The sequence below is a fragment of the Nylanderia fulva genome, unplaced genomic scaffold (assembly GCF_048542155.1).
Source record: "Nylanderia fulva isolate GAGA-0341 unplaced genomic scaffold, ASM4854215v1 Scaffold20, whole genome shotgun sequence".
NCBI classification, from domain to species: Eukaryota; Metazoa; Arthropoda; class Insecta; order Hymenoptera; family Formicidae; genus Nylanderia; species Nylanderia fulva.
In genome coordinates this window covers 1,168,962-1,189,219 of record NW_028190264.1, presented here as the reverse complement: position 1 = coordinate 1,189,219, position 20,258 = coordinate 1,168,962, and the positions used below count along the sequence as shown (strand labels likewise).

Here is a 20,258-nt window from a genome sequence, read left to right as displayed (position 1 = left end):
AAAAATCGACGACGATAAGCTCACTCTTTTTTTCTTCATTGATCAATTTAATATTTTTTTATATTTGCCCTCTTTTTGCGTAAATTTCAACGCAAATTTAATGTAACTATAGGCATTACACAAAATACCATCGTGTGATCGGAGCACATGCAATTCAACAAATTTCTCATGTATATATGTATAATTACGCGATCGATACGACGCTGAAATTACTTCGACGTATGTTCATTTCCCATGAATTAAACCCTTTCCACAAAATAATCCCACGCAGGCGCTTTTCCCCTTTTTCGGAGCCGACACTTCATTTTATTACATGCACTCATAGAGTACGTTTCGTCTTTGAGAGGAATATCTTCTAACTTTGAACATTTCGTTACCGGATCTATATCTGTGGTAAACTTTATATTATCTTAAATCGAATCAATGCACGGCATTTTTAAATTTTAAATCGACAATCGGTTCAATTAAAATTTTATCATTATTTGTTGCTAATATATTTACTAATATAAGTATACTTTTTTTTACTAAAATTATTATATAATGCTAACGCGCTAAACAATGAATTATTTATTTAATAATAATATATCAGTAGAGTGAGAGACTATATATATTACTGATATATTTATTAAACATTCAGTTATATTTGATTAAATATAAACGATCATATGTAATATATCTAAAAAAATTAAATGCTCTGTATGTGGAATAAAATATATAATTCGTGTTGTATATATTTAAAATTTTATTAGAATATTAAATATATATTCTATGATACGTCACCGTTAAAGAAAAAGAAATAAAAAAAATATTAAAGCAAAAATATAAATGAAAACAGCTATTTATTTTTTATATTTGTTTTTTTCTACATAAATGCTTTAGACAGGATTAGATTGTTAGGAGTAGAGTGTTATATAAAAGAATATTTAGGCTCCGGTGCGCGTATGTCGTCGAAGATTTTTGGATCGGGTTCATCATCAGGATCGAATTCGATATCCATGGGATCAATTATAGATGGTGGTTGTGGAATTCTAGGTTTCGCAATCGGTGCTGGTCGCATTAGACATGCTTCTATATTTTCTCTCACACATTTTTTCTCATCCATCGCATCTATTACGGATGCAGTTTCCCCTGCATATCGCATTATAGCTTCTATATTCTGTTCGTACTCCCAAAGCTATATATTGAATGAATAATAATAAAGACAATTTTAAATATTAAAAATCTCAAGTTAGCTTATATTAAAATTCGTGTAAAATTAACATAAAAATTGTCCTCTTTTTAATACAAATTTTTTAAAGATATATAAGTTACATTTTTGGCAACTTTAACATTTTAAAATAATATATTTAAATGAGAATGTTTGCGAGAGTTAATATGCTAATTACATCTTGTTCAACGATATCCTTGTAATCTTTGGAATAAACATCCAATTTACAGTCTGAATCTATTAAAGATTCACACAACGCAAGATTATATTCAATTCCAGTGATGACATTAAATTGACGATTTAAGAGTCTTTCTCTGCACTTTTGTGTGTCCATTTTGAGAATGATTACTCTGAACACATTTTTAAAAATCATTATTATTATAGATTTTTTTTAGAATTCTATTATAGTTATTTCAAAAGAGGGAATGTGTGAACCTATTGGGTGGCGTAGATATCATATCCATAAGTTTGAATTCCTCTATAGTTTTAGGATAATCGGTTAAAATCCATCCCTTTTTAAGACATTCGGATCCGAGGACGTATTGCTAGAAATAATAACAATATATATAAATAATAAAAAATTTAATCGATTTTTTTTTTAATCAAACTGTATTGCACCTCAACAATTTGTATTCTCGCTTCTGCTTTTAATTTATGTCCGCATCTATGTTCACATAATCGCAACATTTCACCTAAAGCTATTTCTTGCGAACATGCTTGCTCCAGAATATAATTAAAATCAACTACAAAAATAATAATTCATTATTGTACACTCGAAAAATTATTAAAATTACATTTGTGTTTACTCAAAATTGTTATTTTAATAAAGAAAAAATATTTATATATATGTATATACATCACTTTAATGAAATATATAAATAATCTAGAGTAAATATTAAATATTAATTATATAATTATACCATGAACGAGATTAAATCTCTCAGATATATGCTTTGCCAAAGAGTGATGACCTGATTCTCGAGAACCTATAAGAAGCAATGCGAAAGAGCGATGGTGCCCTATAATGTTTCCTAATTTTCGTTAATTTTACGCAATCTTTGCCTAGTTCTTGAATTGTCTTAACACCAGCTTTAACTTCCTAAAAAAATTTTTTTTTTCATCTATTTTAATCCATTTTTTATATCGTCCAGCAGAATGTTATGTATATGTTTAATTTAATATAAAATATATAAATTATTATATATTTGCACGATTTATAATTTAAGAAATAATTATGATATAAAAATGAATTTTTTCTATTATATAAATATAATATTAATGTTAATATTAATAATACTAAATAATGATACTGATAATAATAATGAAAAAAGTAATACTATTATTACTGAAATATGATATAAAAAATTAATTATAACTAAATAAAATAATTAAAAAATTATAACTAACAATTAAAAGATTAGCATAAGCTTCACGTAGACCTCGAAGAGTTTTTTTATAATTGCATTGCTTCACATCTTCTAAAAATAAATGTGATTTATGAAAAGATGAATCAGATATAGATCAATTTTGCATTTGATCAGAAATATTAAAGATTTTATATTTAATTCTGTTAATACGTATTTGAAATAGATTACTATGTATGTTTTAATTTTAATTTTGTTTGTGTGCATTTTAAAATATTTTCACACATTATGTATACATTGTTTAAATATATTAATATAAAAAATATTAATATAAAATATTAATTATACACAATGTCATTTAATATAAAAAATTTTGATTTATCTTTACAGGTTGACTTTTGGGCTTCAAAACTAAAAATGGGCTTAAATAGGTATGATATAAGAATAGCAGAGAATAATACTGATCATATACATATAGTAAGTATACTTTGCATTTCGTCCTCTAAATTTGATGGAATAATTTGTATTACGTGTGTAGGTATCACGCCAACACGTTGCATTGCACGTGCTTCCTTTTTGTTTCTTGGTATATCTATATCGAAGTACATAAATTATTTTCATGCAAAAGATAAAAGATTTACGTTTCTTCTAATAGTTGTGAATAATATGATATTTAACTAATTAAATAGTTTATTATTAATTTATTAATTAATATTTTATAAATATTATTAATATTTAAAAATTTTCTAAAAAAATTTAGCAGAATAACTTCAAGAGACAATTTAATCAAAAAAGGTCCATCCAAATTCGGTACCAACTAAGGTCCATCCAGATTCGTGAAGTATTCCCGACATTAACATTTCCTTCATTTTCATTGCAATCTGATTAGCATTATGAGAATAACACATGTTCTGAAATGTATGTGCGTATATAAAATATTATGTAATAAAATAAAAAAATAATTAACGTTCTTTTTTCTTCTTTCTGTGAGACATAAACAATAAATAATTTTAACATCATACTTCAGCAGAGGATGAAGCATAAAGATCTTTTAGAGTCACAGGACGATTACTAATTTCCTTTTGAAGAATTTTCGCAAGAGTTAGTTTGTCTGAATCGATACAAAGAAAATGTTTTGTTTTATTTGTCTTAAAAAAAAAATAAAATATATATATATATATATATATTTACAATATGTATATATTTTAAATAAAAATATTGTAAATTCTTTAAAATAAATATGAAGCATAAATATTTTTAACATAAATATGAAGCATTTCTTGACTTTTATAATCTTATTTTATAAATAATATATTATAATAATAGCAAATCTCTCTTAGAAAAATATTTATGCAATTAATCGTGTTAACGTTTAATTATGCGAATTTTACCAAAATTTGGAGGAGCTATAAGGATGATTCTGGGAATATCTCGTTTTCGTATAGCATGTTGAATGCATTGTTTCATAAACACTATTGGATCCTCGGGTTGTTGGATCAATAATTGTGTCACTAATTCCTATAAATTTCTTTTATGATACAGTACAATGTAAAAATACACAATATATGTATGAAAAAAATATATATTTTAATATATATTGACATATACATATATAATATATATTGAAATATAATATAATTAATATTAACAAAAAATATATGAACAGAGAGATCAAACGAACAAGATGATATAATTTATAATTACATAAAAGAATTCGTATAATCTATGCTTCTCCATATAAGGCACAAAATCCGGAGGAATGGTTAAAAATCTTCTTGTCATTTCTTCAAAATCGCACATATTTTATAATTTTTCGTAGAAATATTTAAATTAACACACAATACACATCCTTTGACGTTGACATATTTTTTCCCTTTCTAAAGAGGCAAAGTCGATTATCGCAAATATTGTTGCTGCTTTTTCGAGATGATATATAATTGGTTGTCTCGAATAACATTGTATGCTATATATATTAATAGCATTAAGCAACTTTTATCGTGAAAGTTAACAGTTTGACAAATGTAAAATAAATAGTAAAAATAATATGTTATAAATAAATAAATAATATGTTTTAAATAATTAATATATTAGGAAATACATATATATACCTAAACTCGATTAATATTTTTGACAATTATTAATTTTGGTAGTTATCAGAAATCAGCTGATAACTGTCAAAAATATTAATCGAGTTTAAAGAATTTTTTTAATCAGCTGATTTCTGTCAAAAAATATTGATCGCGAATAAAGTATTATATAATAACATATAATTTATGACATATTACTATTTTAATTTTTATAATATATTTTTGTTTTAAAATTTAATTAACAATAATTTAATGATTTAATTTGTGTCAAAAATAAAATAAAATTTCGTGCGAATTAAAATTATATATACACACATATAATAGAAATAAAAATTATATTTATTCTAAAATAATATCCCAAATGTATAGTAATATTGTTACTTAATTTTTTTATAATAATTATTTTCTATTCTCAAAATTTACTTTCTCTTATTTGTTTGTTTACATATACATATATATAGTATACATAAAGTAATTTTCTTCTTTACCATCCGTACTTCAAATGACTCACAGCTTTCCATTCTACAATATTTTCTAAGAGGGCGCTAATGAACAGCGAACATTTCAAGCTATTCAAATTAATCTTCGTGATTGTTTACAGAGGGAAGCAGTTATTCAAAATGGAGCAACTTTGAGCGGCATAAACAGGCATAAGTGCATCTCGTGCATATTCGATTTGAAAAGAGTTTGAAATATCTCGATATATATATTTCACAAAATACGCAACGTGGGAAATTTAGTTTCAAAGTGATGTTTGTCAATCTTTAACACTTGCCAAAATGGGTAAGAATATATTTTTATTATATATCCATTCTTGGAAACAAAACAATGCTATCTTTTTTTTGTATGAATATATCTAAAAAAATTATAATTTAAGAGAATTTTTATAATTTTTATGAATATTAGCTTCTTTTTGTTTCCAAGTTATAGAGAATGGCACTGATTGCTATCATTATTTTTATTGAGTATAATGGATGATGATTGCGTTTATAGGTAAAACAAGAAGAAATACTCGAAGCATGAGAGAGAGTAGCAATGACATGTTTTTATCACAAGATCAACCTGGCCCAAGTAGTCAGATTGATGTCTTATCACAACGAAGCAGTAGAAATACATCCCTCCGAGAATCACAGATGATGGGCTCGCAAGACTTGGATACACAAGAGAAAATGCAATTAGTTAGCAGTGTAATAAGATATTTGTTTGCGGCAGATAAGAATAAACAGCCTATACAAAAGGCACACATCGTTAAAAATGTACTGAACGGAAGTAACAAATTGTTCCATACAATTATGGAGAAAGTGAACAGGGAATTGTTTGAGGTATATTTATCCATGCATTTTAATTACTATTTTATATATATATATATATATATATATATATATATATATATATATAATTGTACAATTATTCTGAAATTGAAACTTTCTTATTTTGACATTTGACATTAAATTATGTTTTTAAAATTGTATGTTCTTTATTCTTAAAATTATAAAAATATTTATGAAATTATTGATTTTCGATGAAAGGTATTCGGATTTGAACTGGTAGAAATCGAAAATAATAGATACATATTGGCGAATAAGATGGAAAACAATCTTCCACATCTCATTTTCCAAAATAGCAATAAGCAGGTGCTATTGTATCTTGTGCTTGTTCACATTTTTATGCATGGCGAAGCATGCCAAGAAGGTGATTTTACTTATTTAAGATATTTATTGTTTATATATTTTATTAAATAACAATAATATGAAAATATTTGATAAATGTAAATATTTTTTCAGATATGTTATGGAATTTTCTGCGCAGTCTCGGTATCATAACTAACAACAGTTTCCAAAATGAATACTTTGGTGATGTGAAACAATTGGTGACAGTAGTAAGAAATGACATGATTATAAAATTTTATCATATACAAAATAATGGATATTTAAATGTTATTTATTCATATATATAGGATTTTGTAAATGAGAGATATCTTGAAAAAAAATCAGTAGATAAGAATGATCAATCACGATTGGAGTATATATGGGGAGCCCGAGCAGAAAATGAGTTGACTTATCGCTCCGTCTTGCAGTTTGTGGCAGATGTAAGCTCAAAATTATATGTTCACAATAATTTTTTTATGTGTACATACATGCATACATTGATATATGTACATGTAAAAGAACAAACTTATTAGATATACTAAATTACATTTTTTTTAATTTTATATTTTTTTATTTTTTCTAAAAAATATGATTAAGATTAAATCAATGTGTGAATATATATATATATATATATATATATATATATATATATATATATATATATATATATTTCTTTGTATTATCTTATATGAAACAATGATACATAATGTCGCTACATATATATATATATATACACATACATACATATATTATATTAATTGCAGATATATGGCGTTTCTCCGAATAATTGGAAATTACAATATAAAGTTATGAGTGAACAAGAACGAAACAAAAAATAAATATTATAATTGAAAAAATGATAAAAATATTAATTAAAGACATTATTACTATTATTTTTTTATTTTTATTCATAAAAAATTTACGAAAGAAAACTATGAGAAAGAGACACTGAGAAAGAGATACCAAAAAATGTATTATTTAAAATACAATATCTAGATAAAGAATTTATATAAAACAAAGCAATGTAACTTATATATAGGATAAGATATATTTTAATTTTGTTGAAAGAGATATGTGTATAATTAAATGATACTATATTTCTAGATTGATTTACTTACGATTTCACGTCCCTGAGAAGCAACCCTAAAACTGCGAGGATTATAGTTTGTGTGGGATCAAGTTCAAGCGAGAAAAATAAAGACTCGCAAAACAGCACGTTCCCGGAATTGTGCTTAATCCACTTTATTTCTACTTAAAAACTATATAAAGAGAATTAAAAATTTCAAAATTTACGCTTACTTTCTACAATCGTTTTACAAGATCAGAGATCATATAATATAATTTGTACTTGTGTACACAGGAATTTAGATAGCACACATTTCCAAATCTGTGTCATCTCGTTTCGCATATGTAAAATCGTTTTTCTAGTCGCAGATGAATCCAAGATTAGACCTCATCAAGTTGGATCACGTCTACATTTGTACTCTACCGAGGGAAAAAATAAAAAGAAGAAGAAGGAAGAAAGGGAAACTTTGAAGAGAGTTTCGTTCCCTCGTGTGCCATTCGTGCCATTTACCTCGCCTCACCCTTTCGGAGGGTGAAGGAGCGCGGGAAGGTGGGGTTGTGCAGAACGGAACGGAATCTGTGTCGCGCCGGGTCGGTCGGCCACACCGCCGCCGGGGATCTCTCCTCGCGCGCTCTCTCCATCACATCAGTGTCCACCCAGCCTCGCTGCTGCTCGGCGCGGCGCCGACGTCATCGCGTCGTCCGTCTGAAGTCGCGATTCCGCCGCGGCGGAACACGCGTTGGAAGTCCACGCGCGCCGTACACTGCCCTACGGTTCCACCGCGCACCGGGTCGATAGCACGGAAACTCGAACTTCGAGTACATTGCACCTGCCCCGGGAAAAATCGGAGGATCGTCGCGCTTTCGATTCGGTACGACAACCTGATTTTTTATTAGTGTTTTTGATAAGAAAATTTATTTATTTTTTTTTTTTTTTTTTACAGAGTCTTATGTATAAAAATGTCTGCGCGATATGTAGGGAAGAAATTTGTTATAAAAAATGATAAAACACGCCTTAGATTATCGTTTCAAATGTTTAATGCTGAGTTAAATTTTTTTAGATTTTTTTGTATATGAGAGAAATATAATATATTTCTTTTTCTATTTTATTTATTTAAAAAATTAATATCTCTTCCTATGGAATTTCCTTTAAAAATACAATATGTATATGACTTTTATCGATCCTCCTGTATATATATCGTATTTTCGAGTACGCATAGAATTCACAATATTTCGAGATATGCTATGAGAATATATTTTATTCTTTTTTTGTAAATTATAAAAAATGTCATTAAATAAATTTTCAGTAACATTTTATTTCCACTATATTACGATAATATTTTGTAGATCAAATTGATTAACATAGAGTTATATATATATATATATATATATATATATATATATAGGAGATTATTAAAAACAATTTTTTATTAATTTAATATGTATAAATATTTATATATTTTCTTTTTTTCTAATAGTATCACGCGCGGAAATTTTTTTGACCAACGATTCTACGGACCAACCAATCCTCTGTGATATTTTGTCGATTTTCAACATCAAGATAATTCAATATCAAAGGGCTCGATTCATATTTCTCAACGGTAAGTAAGCGATGAATTAAACCGTTGGCAATCGATTAAATATTAAGTCCTGCATAGAGAATTATAAGGAGAAAAGTGGCTTAAAAGCGCTGCATTAATTTAATTGTGATATTAAATGTAATAACATTAATAAAAAAATATAAGAAAAAAGTAATAAAGTTATTAATTTTATAATTAATGAAATATTAATTTTCTCTCTCGTATCATATTTCTTATTTATATTATCATTTTAATTTCTATTTTAAAATTTAGAAATTTCAGGAGAAAGCAAAGAGAAAATTTAATAGATATTATAGTTCACAGAAATATAACTTGTACTATATTGACTCATGAATTATGTGCATACAATATGAATTATTTTAAGCGATCAATATACTTTTCCGATTACTTAGGCTTAATAATAAATTTCATAAAAGGTAGTCCTTGGTATTATTAATTATATTAATGCAGTTTTGTCATAAACACGTTTCAAATCCATATCATTTTCAGCATTTCTTATTTCATAAAAGAGAATATATTATAGAATATATAAGATAACAGATCTCTCCTGCATATAGAAAAATGCTAATCTAATGACGTAATATTCTTAAGGAGAATCTTTCTTTGTACCATTTTTTTCTTTTTATACAAGTGGATTTTTCAAATATCTGCGACCTCAGGATAGAATATTCTGACAAATAATAGGTGTTTTGAGCGGACGCGTTTATTCGCTTCATATCGATCTGGAATTTCGAGAGCGTTATTAATAGCAAAACGATTCCGCGCTTTAATAATGTATTCGCGTGTATCTTTTGCGACGTTGACTAGCAATAATTTGCTTCGATTGTGAAATTAAACCGATAAAAGGTCAGAGGAAAAATCCAACAATTTATAAAAAGCTGTTAAAGGAAGCGTTTTTCTCGAAGAGTCCCGAGAGAGAGAATCAATTATACAATTTTTTTTTCTTTATTATTATTCTCCTTTACGAAGGTAAACGCTGCCAATTATAAAATCAGAACATCTCTTTTCTCTCTATCATTGCATTTAATAATATATATAAAAGATGCTGGTTTTTAGTAAAAACAAATGCAGAGAATAAATTATTTCGTTTGTTTAAAAAAAAATGATTACAATTTGAGATTTCAAATTAATTTTATGGAAGTTTCATATTCATATGATATATTTTCTAGATTGAATAATCTTTTTCAAAAATATTTTGTTATATATTTTTAATAAATTAAATGCATCAGCATTTACACGTGCACGTTAACAAACTTTCTGATAGAAAAAAATTATTAGACAAATAATTAAAACGATATCTTTAACAAATATTTGAACATTTAATAAAATGTGGTATGATACAATTTCTAATTTTTATTGGAATCATTTTATTATTGCAACAAAATAATTTTTTTCCACTACCAGATAATTAAAAGTTAAATTGAATAAACTGTTACATTGCATGTATATAAAAATTATCAAATAATTTTTTGAAAATCCTTATTCTTTTATGTCTTTAAATTTTATTTAAAAAGAGAAATTCGATCTTTAAAAATTTCAAACCATCTCTGAAAATGCCTTTTATTACTTGTATATGAAGAATTCAATATCTCTCATTAATATTACATCTATTAAATTCTTATCTTAGGATAAGTCATAATTCATTGTCATACATATATGTAATAAGTAATTAGCGCGCAGAAAAAAATAGTCGAACAGTCAGCTTCTCCAAGTTTCTCATCAAACATTCATGTCTTAATTTAACATAAAAGCATCGGGACAGCTTGATGAATCATCATTCGATGCGTATCTTCCGCGGGACTAAAGTTTAACGAAGAGGAATAAGGGCGAGCAACAATATTTCAGACACCAAGCTGGGACCAAGCGACATCAGCATTCGGCGAAGCCAATCGAACCGTAAAATTGCGGCGCGCGCGAAGAGAAATGTTCAATCTCTATCAAAGCCTAAATAAGAAGGACGAGGGCGATGGGCAGCGGAACCGGGAGTCGGAGGTGACCGGTCACGACCGATTCTGCCAGCATCGTAGCTCCAGTCACTCGAGCACTCGTCGTCGTCGTCGGGCTGTCAATCGCAGGACGCAAAGCGCCACAGAGCTGAACGCCAGGGCGATGAGCTCGGCGAGAGGCTCCCTAAGACGGGGTCGCAGCGTGAGCACCGAGGACGACAACGAGAGCGAGGACGACAAGGGTAATCAGCTGGCGAACAAGTTGGACAATCTGGCGCGGCTCCTCTTCAGCCGCGTCTCGGCGGCGCGAGGATACAAGGATCAAGGCGACGTCAAGTAAGTATATTCGAAATTTACGAATCATCTGTTAATGGTAGATTCCTAGGATGATTTGAAGATGATTTTTCCTCATTGAAAATGTCGAGGCACCAATAATTTTCGAGCTATAAGCGATGATTGAAAATAAGGGATTTTTTACTAACTGTGAGCCTTGTAGAAATGAAATATTAGCAAAATCACGTTTTTCAATTACTTTCAAGTAGAGTTTACTTTAATAGAATTTTAATTTAAGGCTTAGTTACAAAGATATATGATAGCAAAAATTGGAACATGCAAAAAATGATGGTCTCTCTCGATATTTTCGCTGAGGAAAAATCGTCTCCAAATGATCCCAAGAATCTGTCAGATGATTCGTAAATTATAGGACACCCTGATGTATATATAGAATTATATATATACAAAATCAAGTTAAATAGAAAGAAAAAATAAAGTATCGGTTTTAATCTTGCACGAAATTTCTCGATTAAGATAAACTGACGAAGAAATTTATAATTTATGAGTTATGATAAAGATCTATGAAATATTATGAGTCAGGAGAGATCGATGAAATGTTATATACGATATAATGATATTACAGAGTTATAAAATTATAAATCTGCATATAAGAAGAGTTCAAAAATTATGAAACTGAAAAAAAATATAGCGAATGAATTATGAATTATGCAATATTGAGAAAATGATTAGAATCTAATAAAATTGGAGAGTTATTAGAAAAAATATATATATAAGATATATATTAGAAATTGTGTGATATATCTATTATAATTCAGAATAATCAATATTCTCAGATTAAGAAATATGTTTTAAATAATATGATTATTACATTTATATAAAAATAATATATTTATGATATATTTAAAATTGATTAAAATTATTTCTTTTTGTGTATATTGAACGTGCAACTGTGATTACATTTGTGTAAAAGAGAAATTTGCATCAAACGTGAAATATAAATCGCGTAATGTTCAATTCAGTCATCTGTCTCCCTAAAGTGAGATATGCTATAATCCCTCGCCGAGAGATTTATCCCCTCAGGCTATGTATATATATATAATTCAAATATAGCAATAGTATAGCATCTCCTCTCTCTCTCTCTCTCTCTCGCTGTGTGTTTTGAATCAGTTATTACTTGTTGCTTCAACAAGTAATCAACAGGCATTTGGTTGATTGACAATATTCATGTCGCTCTATATTAATGATTCCGTCCTCGTTTGCTCTATATAGTGATATCCTGCCTGATATCAACTACTGTGGTATCATCTATATTTCACTATAAATCAATCGCTACATTTATACGAATCTTCTAGCTTTCGTATTTGTTTGTAAACTTTGAGATCGCTTCGAACATCCTTCATGACATATATTAGAGTGATTTTCCTCTTTCGAGAATTTATTATCGCGTTATAATTAAGACGTTTATGCCGTTTTATGGAAATGTCTGATTGATAATGATGAACAGTCAGGATCATCGAGAACCAGCGATAGACAATCGTGATCGGGTAGACGGAAATTTCCGAATTCCTGTGCGCAGGTAAAAAGCAAATATGCACACACAGAGTGTTTTGGATTTTTTTCATCATCTCTTTGATTCTTCGCAATTTCCAGACAAATTCGTTCGTTTCTTTTCATCTTTTTTTTTTATTTTCTAATAACTTGGAATAGCGATGATACCTCTGAGACACTCTGTGTCACAATCTTTAATTGAATTATCGTGTCTCATCATATATATAAAGATTGACTTACACGATGATGTACAGTGTGCGATGACCTTTTTCTTTTTTTTCTTTTTTTTTTATTGGATGAAACCCCTTGCAGTCACAGAGCAACCTGGCGCGTTAGTGACACGCGACCGCATCGTAATCCGTGGCTCGCGAATCTAATCCGCTTTTGTTGCAACCAGAGGCACGATAATGCACACGAATTGTCCATCAGGCAAGCACAAAACTGCGCAACACGTTTAGATGACAGGTAAAAAGGTTTTTTATACGATAATATATAACAAGGTATACAAAATAATATTAAACTTTGGCAAATAAAAATATAGGTCATGGAAATATATATGTGACTATGTTTACCTGAATTAGTATCTTAAGACATCTACTTTTACATTTTTTTATTTATTATTATTATATATATTTTTTCCTTTAATGTGGTAACTATACGAAAAACTTTTTCGAAAAAGATTTTAGTATCTGATAACTGCATTCTAATCATATGTCTGTAATGTAGAAAAATAATATAAATATAAAAATAATTTAAATCCGAGAATCTTGAACTATCAGAATGTAGAATAATTTATTCGATCGCGTGATACAATTAAAATAATATTATAACGCTCGCGCGTTTTATTTTCTGAGTGAAAAAAAATCGGATGGAAAAATAAAAAATGGAGATGAATAAATGATTAAAAAAATTTACATATATTCAACAGGAACGGGCGTTACACGGCGTTGAATCATGGATCGAAATCTGTCAACGAGGATGGAGTCGAGTACATGGAAATGGAAAAAAAATCTCGCGATCGTGCTTTATCAATCTGCCGGGATTACATCGATAAAACGCCGCGTTTTGTTCTCATCAAGCAACTTAATAATATCGGTGAGCCTCTCCCAATCACTCTTTTTCGAATCCATCGAAACATCCAAATGACAAATGAAAATATATAAATAAGCTTCGTAGCATTCTTCGATAAATTTTTTTATAAAACGGAATAGAAACAAATAATTAAAAAAGTTTAGAAAAATAAAAAATAAAAATGTAAAAAGTTACTAATAAATAGAAACGTAAGTTTTCAAATATAACAAGTTTGTAGGCGATCAATTTTTTATGTACTTGGAAACTTAATTTTTGTCTCTTATATTGGTGACCCTAAGAAGTGTCTTAAAAAAGTTTGTGTAAAGAAATGCTGTTAGAATTGTTAAAATATCCTTTAGGATCAAGGGTGGACAAATATTGGTTCATGGTGAGGGACACGTCCCTGAAGACGGATAGATTGCTGACTTTGGTGCCATTGAATCGAAGCTGCCCGCTGTCCGTCTGTCCTTCCACTAAAGATATCCTGAACAATCTATTCCTGGCCTTACAACACCCTTACATCTGTCCTGTTTTTCACGTCGATTTTCTCGAGTACGAGGACCAAACGTACATTGTCCTGGTACAGCCTATCAACCAGGGTAGTCTTAAGGATCTAATATACGGCGTAAGTATATCATTTTTGATGTAAAAATATTTAATTTTATATAATGGTTAAAAATTACGCGTACCAAATTTTATTTAAACATTTTTTACCTGATTTGAAATTGATTTTTGCTCATTTTTCTTAAAGAAATATTAATTAAAAGTATTTCAAGATTGTTTTGTAAAATAATTAAGGTAATTGTTATACATCTATATATAGAGATTGACGCATTTCATTTCTAATTACTGAGAACACAAAACAGTTTCGGCATATCCGATCTCCAAGAAAGTATTTTTTTAAGGAAAATATACTGTTTGACAGATTGAACGAAACTGCTGGAACGAGGAATGGATTCATAAATATGCCGCACGTGGCAAAAGACTTACATTACCGCAGGTGCAACGAATGGGACGACAGATTTTGGAAGCACTGATGTTCCTGAAGGAACGAGGATTTCCTACGGTGACTCATCTTCATTCCGGTAACGTGGTGATTCAGAACGGCGTTGCAAGACTGGCCGGTCTAGAGAATAGTCTTCTAGGCTTCACCAGTCGAATACATCCCATTGTAACGTCTCGATTAACGCATTCCACCTCGATCGACATTATCTGTTTTGGTACATATAAAGCAAAACATTAATTTAGAATTTTCAAAAAAATTAATATAATTTTCAATTACTTTTTAAATTATATTTTTTAATAGAATAGATTATATATATATTTTTTTCTTTTTTGTTGTATGTTTCAATTGAGTGAGATCTTTTAGGATATGTAATGTTACATTTTATTATTTTTATTATTTTATATTATATTTCAATAAATGTGTCATCTATTTTAGTATTTACAATTTTTAATCAAGTTTTAATATGATTTCTTTTAATAAAATATAATATATTTTATAATGAATATATGTAATAATGAATTTGTAATATTTTTTGCAAAAAAATCTATCGGTTAATAAAATTAATTATACGAAAGATTTTATTGTTTTTGGAGAGCATCTTGTATATTAATAGATGATATAAATTATTTTTATATTATCAGGACATATGCTATTCGAAATGTGTGCCGGTTATGAATTATCTACCTTCAGACCATCTGCCGTCCAGTTATCAGAACTCGAGATGCATCCGCAGGTATGAATTGATAAACAAGATAACAATCAGATATATAATTTATTCACAAAATGAGAATCTCCCAATACATACCCATATATTTTAATTGTAGGTCTTAAGGTTTCTCGAGTTGATATTCACGGAATCGGAGCATCGTTTTACCAGCATAGAGGAATTGTTGATGCATGATCTTTTCAGGAACATTGATCTTCGTGAAATGCGATGTTCAGCCGTAACTGTAGGTATCAAATTTCTTTTCATCATGTGATTTTTACTTTGCCGAAATTAATGCAATTAATTAACTTCAGGTATTTCGTCCGACTTTGACGCCTTCCATAATGAGCTTGCTTGATGATATTAAACGGCAAGACGCTGGAAAAAAGTAAGTTTAAATTTTTATATTATAATTTTATATAAGTATATATTTATATATATATATATATAAAACAAGTTAAATTGTATAATATTTAATGTATTAAATTCTACTTGTGTATATCTGTATGAATTTCGATTCACAAATAATCATTGGTATTGCAAATAATTTATTTTGCATACACAGCTGGCATAAGACACGCTCTATAAGCGATGTCCATTTAACGCGCAGATTTTGGTAATGAATGATCAATTAATTGCGCTGATTAATAAATTCAAAATTGAAGAAACATTATATGTGCGCTTTATTCTTTTTTTTTCAGAATTATGAATGTCGACAACGAAGACGCTGAACCAAATATTACTAAACGAATATCAATGAACAGCTCTGAATACGACAGCTCCTTACTCACGCAGATATACAACGAGCTTTCACAAACAGCTTTATAATGTAGGAACAAAGTCTACACATATATATGTATATTTTATCTCGAATAAGAGTGCACTTCCTATTATACACACTTGCAAAGTGCCAAGGAAATGATTATATCATAACCGCTTTTATTAAAGTGCTTGTTAAAAGATTTGTACAATGATAATGTAGTGTGAAATTGATTTGCGTGCTTTCTTTGTATTGAACGTGTTTATTTATTGATACAGATAACAAAAAAAAATTGTAAGCTGTTAAAAATAATTATTTTTCTGATTATTGAATTTAATTCTAGAAAAAAAGTCAGCAATTCCCTATCTATCTAATATTTGTTTTTTTTTTTCTATTTATAATTGTTTTAAATTACTGTGAGGATTATAGTAGCAAAAAGTCGTAAAAAAATAGTAATAAAGGAAATTGGGAAAAGCGCAAGTTGAACTAAGCATCATTCGAGTTTGGGTCATTTCTTTATTATTCACGCTTAAAACGAAGTAGAAAAAGTACTTGGCATGTCCTAATCTTACTTGAGCTTCCTCTTCTGTGACAGAGAAATAATGCCTTCATACAAAAAGATGATTTGTAATAACGGGTAGAACTAACAGTTATTCTGTTCTAGCTAGCTTTTATCAACCAGCTAGTTTATTCAGTTGTTTTTTTAACATAGCCAAGTCGTCATCGTGAAACAATAATACTCGCTATTCGCAATTGCCATTCAAGAAGATATAAATCCATTTAGTCAAATGCGATAAAATGTCTATTGTTTATCTTATCTATCCAAAATGTGTTCATGGAACCTCCGAAAATATGGTGATAAATTTTTTTTCTTAATTACAACATCTTTCGTGTTAATTTACGCACTAGATCGATTAAAAGCGAGGATTATTATTTCTCGATGGAAAGAAATGTGTGTCGTCGTCTGTGTTGTGTCAGTTGTTATACCAAAAGATTTAACAACATGACGCGCAATTGTAGCTGCGCTTATAATCCTCAATCGATGGCGATAATTCAAAACGACTCGAATTACATTCCGCGTTATGAACCGCCAGTCTCGATTTCGCTGCCCGGTGTTTCGGGTTCTTCATCGTTGTAGATATTTTCTGCCATTTGCCACACTTGCATTATATTATCCTCCGATACCGAGCATATAACCCACGGTTCGTTCGGATTCCATGAAAAATCACTAATTTTTGCGGTATGACCTCCGTGTATGAACTGTAAAAAATATTTAGTTTAAAGAAAATGAGAATTAAATATTTCGATTCTTAATTCCAAAAGAATCGCGAATAATTATAAATATTTAAACTAGAAAACGAAAGCAGTAGAAATTTACATGTTCTTTTATTTAAAAATTCTCTTTCTTAATTATTAATTTTTTTGTCAATTAAATTTCCATTATTACCAAAAGTTCGGGTGGTCCGTCTTCGGCATCCTCGCTCGATTGCTCCTCGCCGATTTTGCTGAGATCCCAAACATGCAATCGTCTATCTGTGCCACTGCTCGCTAATATCGTCTCGTTATGTGGCGACCATTGAACCTGGAAGATCTCGTCTTTGTGCGATTCAAACGAATGTAACTTCAATTTTAGATTTCGCAAGTCCCAAAGTGCGAACAGTTTTGTCTGCGCTACCAGTAGCCAGTATAAATTCGGAATATGGATTAAAACTGAGACAATTCACCTCAGCAGTGTGAGCGTCAACAGTATGACTTGGTTTACTAGTGTTGTTGCATCTGCACATATTAAAATTTGACGATAATGTACATCATTAAATAATCGTAATTTTAAAAGTATTAATGTTAATAGAGACTATTGACTTCATAAATATTAATAGAATATTGTATGTGTATTATGTATATGTAATTTTTTAAACATTGCTTTTATGTTAATTTAAAAAACACATAATATATATATATGTAATATTCTATTAATATCTAAAAAGTCAATATTTTATTAATATAATTAAATTAAAATATTTTAATTTTTTTTTAAAAACTTAAATTATTTAGAAAATATTTATTACAATTATATATTATTAATGTAAAGACTTAAAATAATTACCTAGTATCCCAAATCATGAGCTTTTGATCATCAGCAACTGAACCGAATAATGACTCATGTAATAAATGCCAAGCTACATCCTCGACCACAGCTGTATGGCCTGTGAAAATGGTTTTAGCGTCGATAACACGATTTTCTTTTGGGGTAGCATTGATGTCCCATAGACAGATTGTATGATCGTCGGATGCACTAAGCAGATATCCATTGAGATTCGGATTCCATGAGAGACCATAGCCTTCCTTTTGATGTCCTCGTAATCTGCACACATGTATAATTACATTATAATAAATACACAAATACAATTAAATAATAATGATAAGAGTATATTGCGTGCATACCTCAAATCTGGATGACATTCTCCATTGGGATCTGGTTTACTTGGATGTTTGGTATAATCAAATACAAGCACATCACTTGAAGGAGTTTTTGTTGCAATCACACATGGATTCTGTGGCATGTATCTCGCTCTGTTGACCTCGCCTTCATGATTAATCTTGATCTCGATTTCAATTTTGCCGCTTACAGAACCAAATCCACCAAATTCACCCTTCTCGTTATCGTAATGAGAAGCATCAAACTGCGCATCTTCATTTGGAAGCTGGACGCTAGCAATGAGCAAGTGATTCTGTTCATCCGAAGTATGGGTACCCAAGATCAATCTATGCACTGAATAATCCTTTCCTTCTGGCCGGGTGACATCTGGCAGCCATTGGGCAGTCAGAGAAGGCCATTCCAGAGCGTGTGTCATCACCAGATCGTATAAAAAGGGTGTATTTTTCTTCCATATTTTGTATTCTTCATTAATAATACGTTCCTCTACTGCATCGTCAAAACCTTCTAAACAGTTATCAACTATTTAAAACTTTATACATCAAAATTCTGTCCACAAAACAAATAAATGAGATAATATATAAGTACATTATATATAAATATATATAAAAAAGATATATAAATATAATGTATCACAGAAGGTACATATCTTTAAATTCTATATATATATATATATCAATATATACATATCAATTTATACACAAATAAATAAATTTAAATTATTATAAATGCACAATATAATTAAATGCAAATACACAATCGTTGTGCACTTTTAAAAATTAAAAATACCTAACACTTGCATACAATTTAAATAAATGAACTCGTAATATATCATAATTACGAACGGCAATTTCCACGGCCAAGTAAAGGAATATTTCTCATGGTGAATGAAGTACGTTTTCAGTTTCGAGCGCGTTAATGCAACAATTTCGCAAAAACAATTACAAGAACGCGGCGCGTTCAACCGGCTTGTTACATCGTCAGAAACATTCGCTATATCGTTTAGAAATCCCATCGAGAGGCGGCATTCTCGTTTCCGAGAGCCATTGACACGGCGCTTTATAACCGTTGTGTCGGCAACGTGTCCGAGAGAGCGCGAAACTCTCTCACGAATTTTCACACCCGGACAAACCACGTTGTCGTTCAAATTTTTCTTGCGCATTCACCAGCGCGAGAAAAAAGAGAAAAATTCGTTCGTTCTTTCGGACGTTCTTTCGCGAAAGAGCAGCGGAACGACAGATCGGGGCGTCCTTTCGCGGAAATCGCCGATCGCCTCGCAAATTTGTTTAACATCGCGCGGCAAAAAAAATAAGAGGCAGAAGCACGTGAATCCTTACCGCCGTCCTTGTCCGTCATCATTTATCCCTCCGTGACAGGCGCGAAGACGACAGGAGATGATCGCAGGACGAAGCACTGCTTGGCAAAGTCCGGCCCGCCAAAATCGACAAAACACAGCAGAGTCACACCGACACTTGAACGAGAGACGCTCGGCCCGATATTGCCGGAGAAGCATCAAGTCC

The 20,258-nt window shown here is 29.7% G+C and overlaps 4 protein-coding genes across 12 annotated transcripts in view; 2 read left to right on the top strand and 2 right to left on the bottom strand.

Annotated features, from left to right (window-relative positions):
• Window positions 1-7,412, top strand: part of LOC114944100 (non-structural maintenance of chromosomes element 3 homolog) — a 66,292-nt gene extending 58,880 nt beyond the window's left edge. For 3 of the 6 annotated variants that reach the window (XM_085482275.1, XM_029319855.2, XM_085482274.1), the window contains exons 2-8: window positions 2,962-3,002; window positions 5,260-5,441; window positions 5,652-5,980; window positions 6,188-6,350; window positions 6,443-6,537; window positions 6,616-6,747; window positions 7,072-7,412. In XM_085482275.1, the coding sequence (XP_085338401.1) occupies window positions 5,438-5,441; window positions 5,652-5,980; window positions 6,188-6,350; window positions 6,443-6,537; window positions 6,616-6,747; window positions 7,072-7,146 (798 nt within the window). In that variant the 5' untranslated portion in view covers window positions 2,962-3,002; window positions 5,260-5,437 and the 3' untranslated portion in view covers window positions 7,147-7,412. Of the gene's footprint in view, window positions 1-2,961; window positions 3,049-5,259; window positions 5,442-5,651; window positions 5,981-6,187; window positions 6,351-6,442; window positions 6,538-6,615; window positions 6,748-7,071 lie in introns of all 6 variants that reach the window. The other 3 variants (XM_029319854.2, XM_029319852.2, XM_029319853.2) reach the window with 1 other exon arrangement.
• On the bottom strand, window positions 908-4,591 carry LOC114944203 (adenylate kinase 8). Its single transcript, XM_085482266.1, is given in 12 exon segments — window positions 908-1,174; window positions 1,386-1,557; window positions 1,643-1,752; window positions 1,826-1,950; window positions 2,128-2,203; window positions 2,205-2,306; window positions 2,615-2,685; window positions 3,059-3,163; window positions 3,386-3,482; window positions 3,594-3,682; window positions 3,963-4,089; window positions 4,276-4,591. Coding segments are annotated over 12 exon segments (1,437 nt in total). The 5' UTR covers window positions 4,372-4,591.
• A 65-nt stretch (window positions 7,413-7,477) lies between the features above and the next one.
• Slob (Slowpoke binding protein) lies at window positions 7,478-18,504 on the top strand. 4 transcript variants are annotated; one of them, XM_029319839.2, is made up of 12 exons: window positions 7,478-8,244; window positions 8,851-8,973; window positions 10,819-11,255; window positions 13,074-13,226; window positions 13,690-13,856; window positions 14,192-14,457; window positions 14,758-15,052; window positions 15,480-15,571; window positions 15,663-15,788; window positions 15,859-15,932; window positions 16,110-16,160; window positions 16,246-16,310. In XM_029319839.2, coding segments are annotated over exons 3-12 (1,584 nt in total). In that variant the 5' UTR covers window positions 7,478-8,244; window positions 8,851-8,973; window positions 10,819-10,896; the 3' UTR covers window positions 16,247-16,310. The 4 variants fall into 4 exon arrangements, with proteins under 4 accessions (XP_029175672.1, XP_029175670.1, XP_029175673.1 ...); XM_029319837.2 differs by lacking the exon at window positions 16,110-16,160 and having other exon boundaries at window positions 16,246-18,504; XM_029319840.2 differs by lacking the exons at window positions 13,074-13,226; window positions 16,110-16,160 and having other exon boundaries at window positions 16,246-18,504.
• Caf1-55 (chromatin assembly factor 1 p55 subunit) lies at window positions 16,801-20,241 on the bottom strand. Its single transcript, XM_029319844.2, is given in 6 exon segments — window positions 16,801-17,564; window positions 17,752-17,958; window positions 17,960-18,080; window positions 18,409-18,666; window positions 18,747-19,245; window positions 20,076-20,241. Coding segments are annotated over 6 exon segments (1,287 nt in total). The 5' UTR covers window positions 20,098-20,241; the 3' UTR covers window positions 16,801-17,384.
• Window positions 20,242-20,258: the final 17 nt, after the last annotated feature.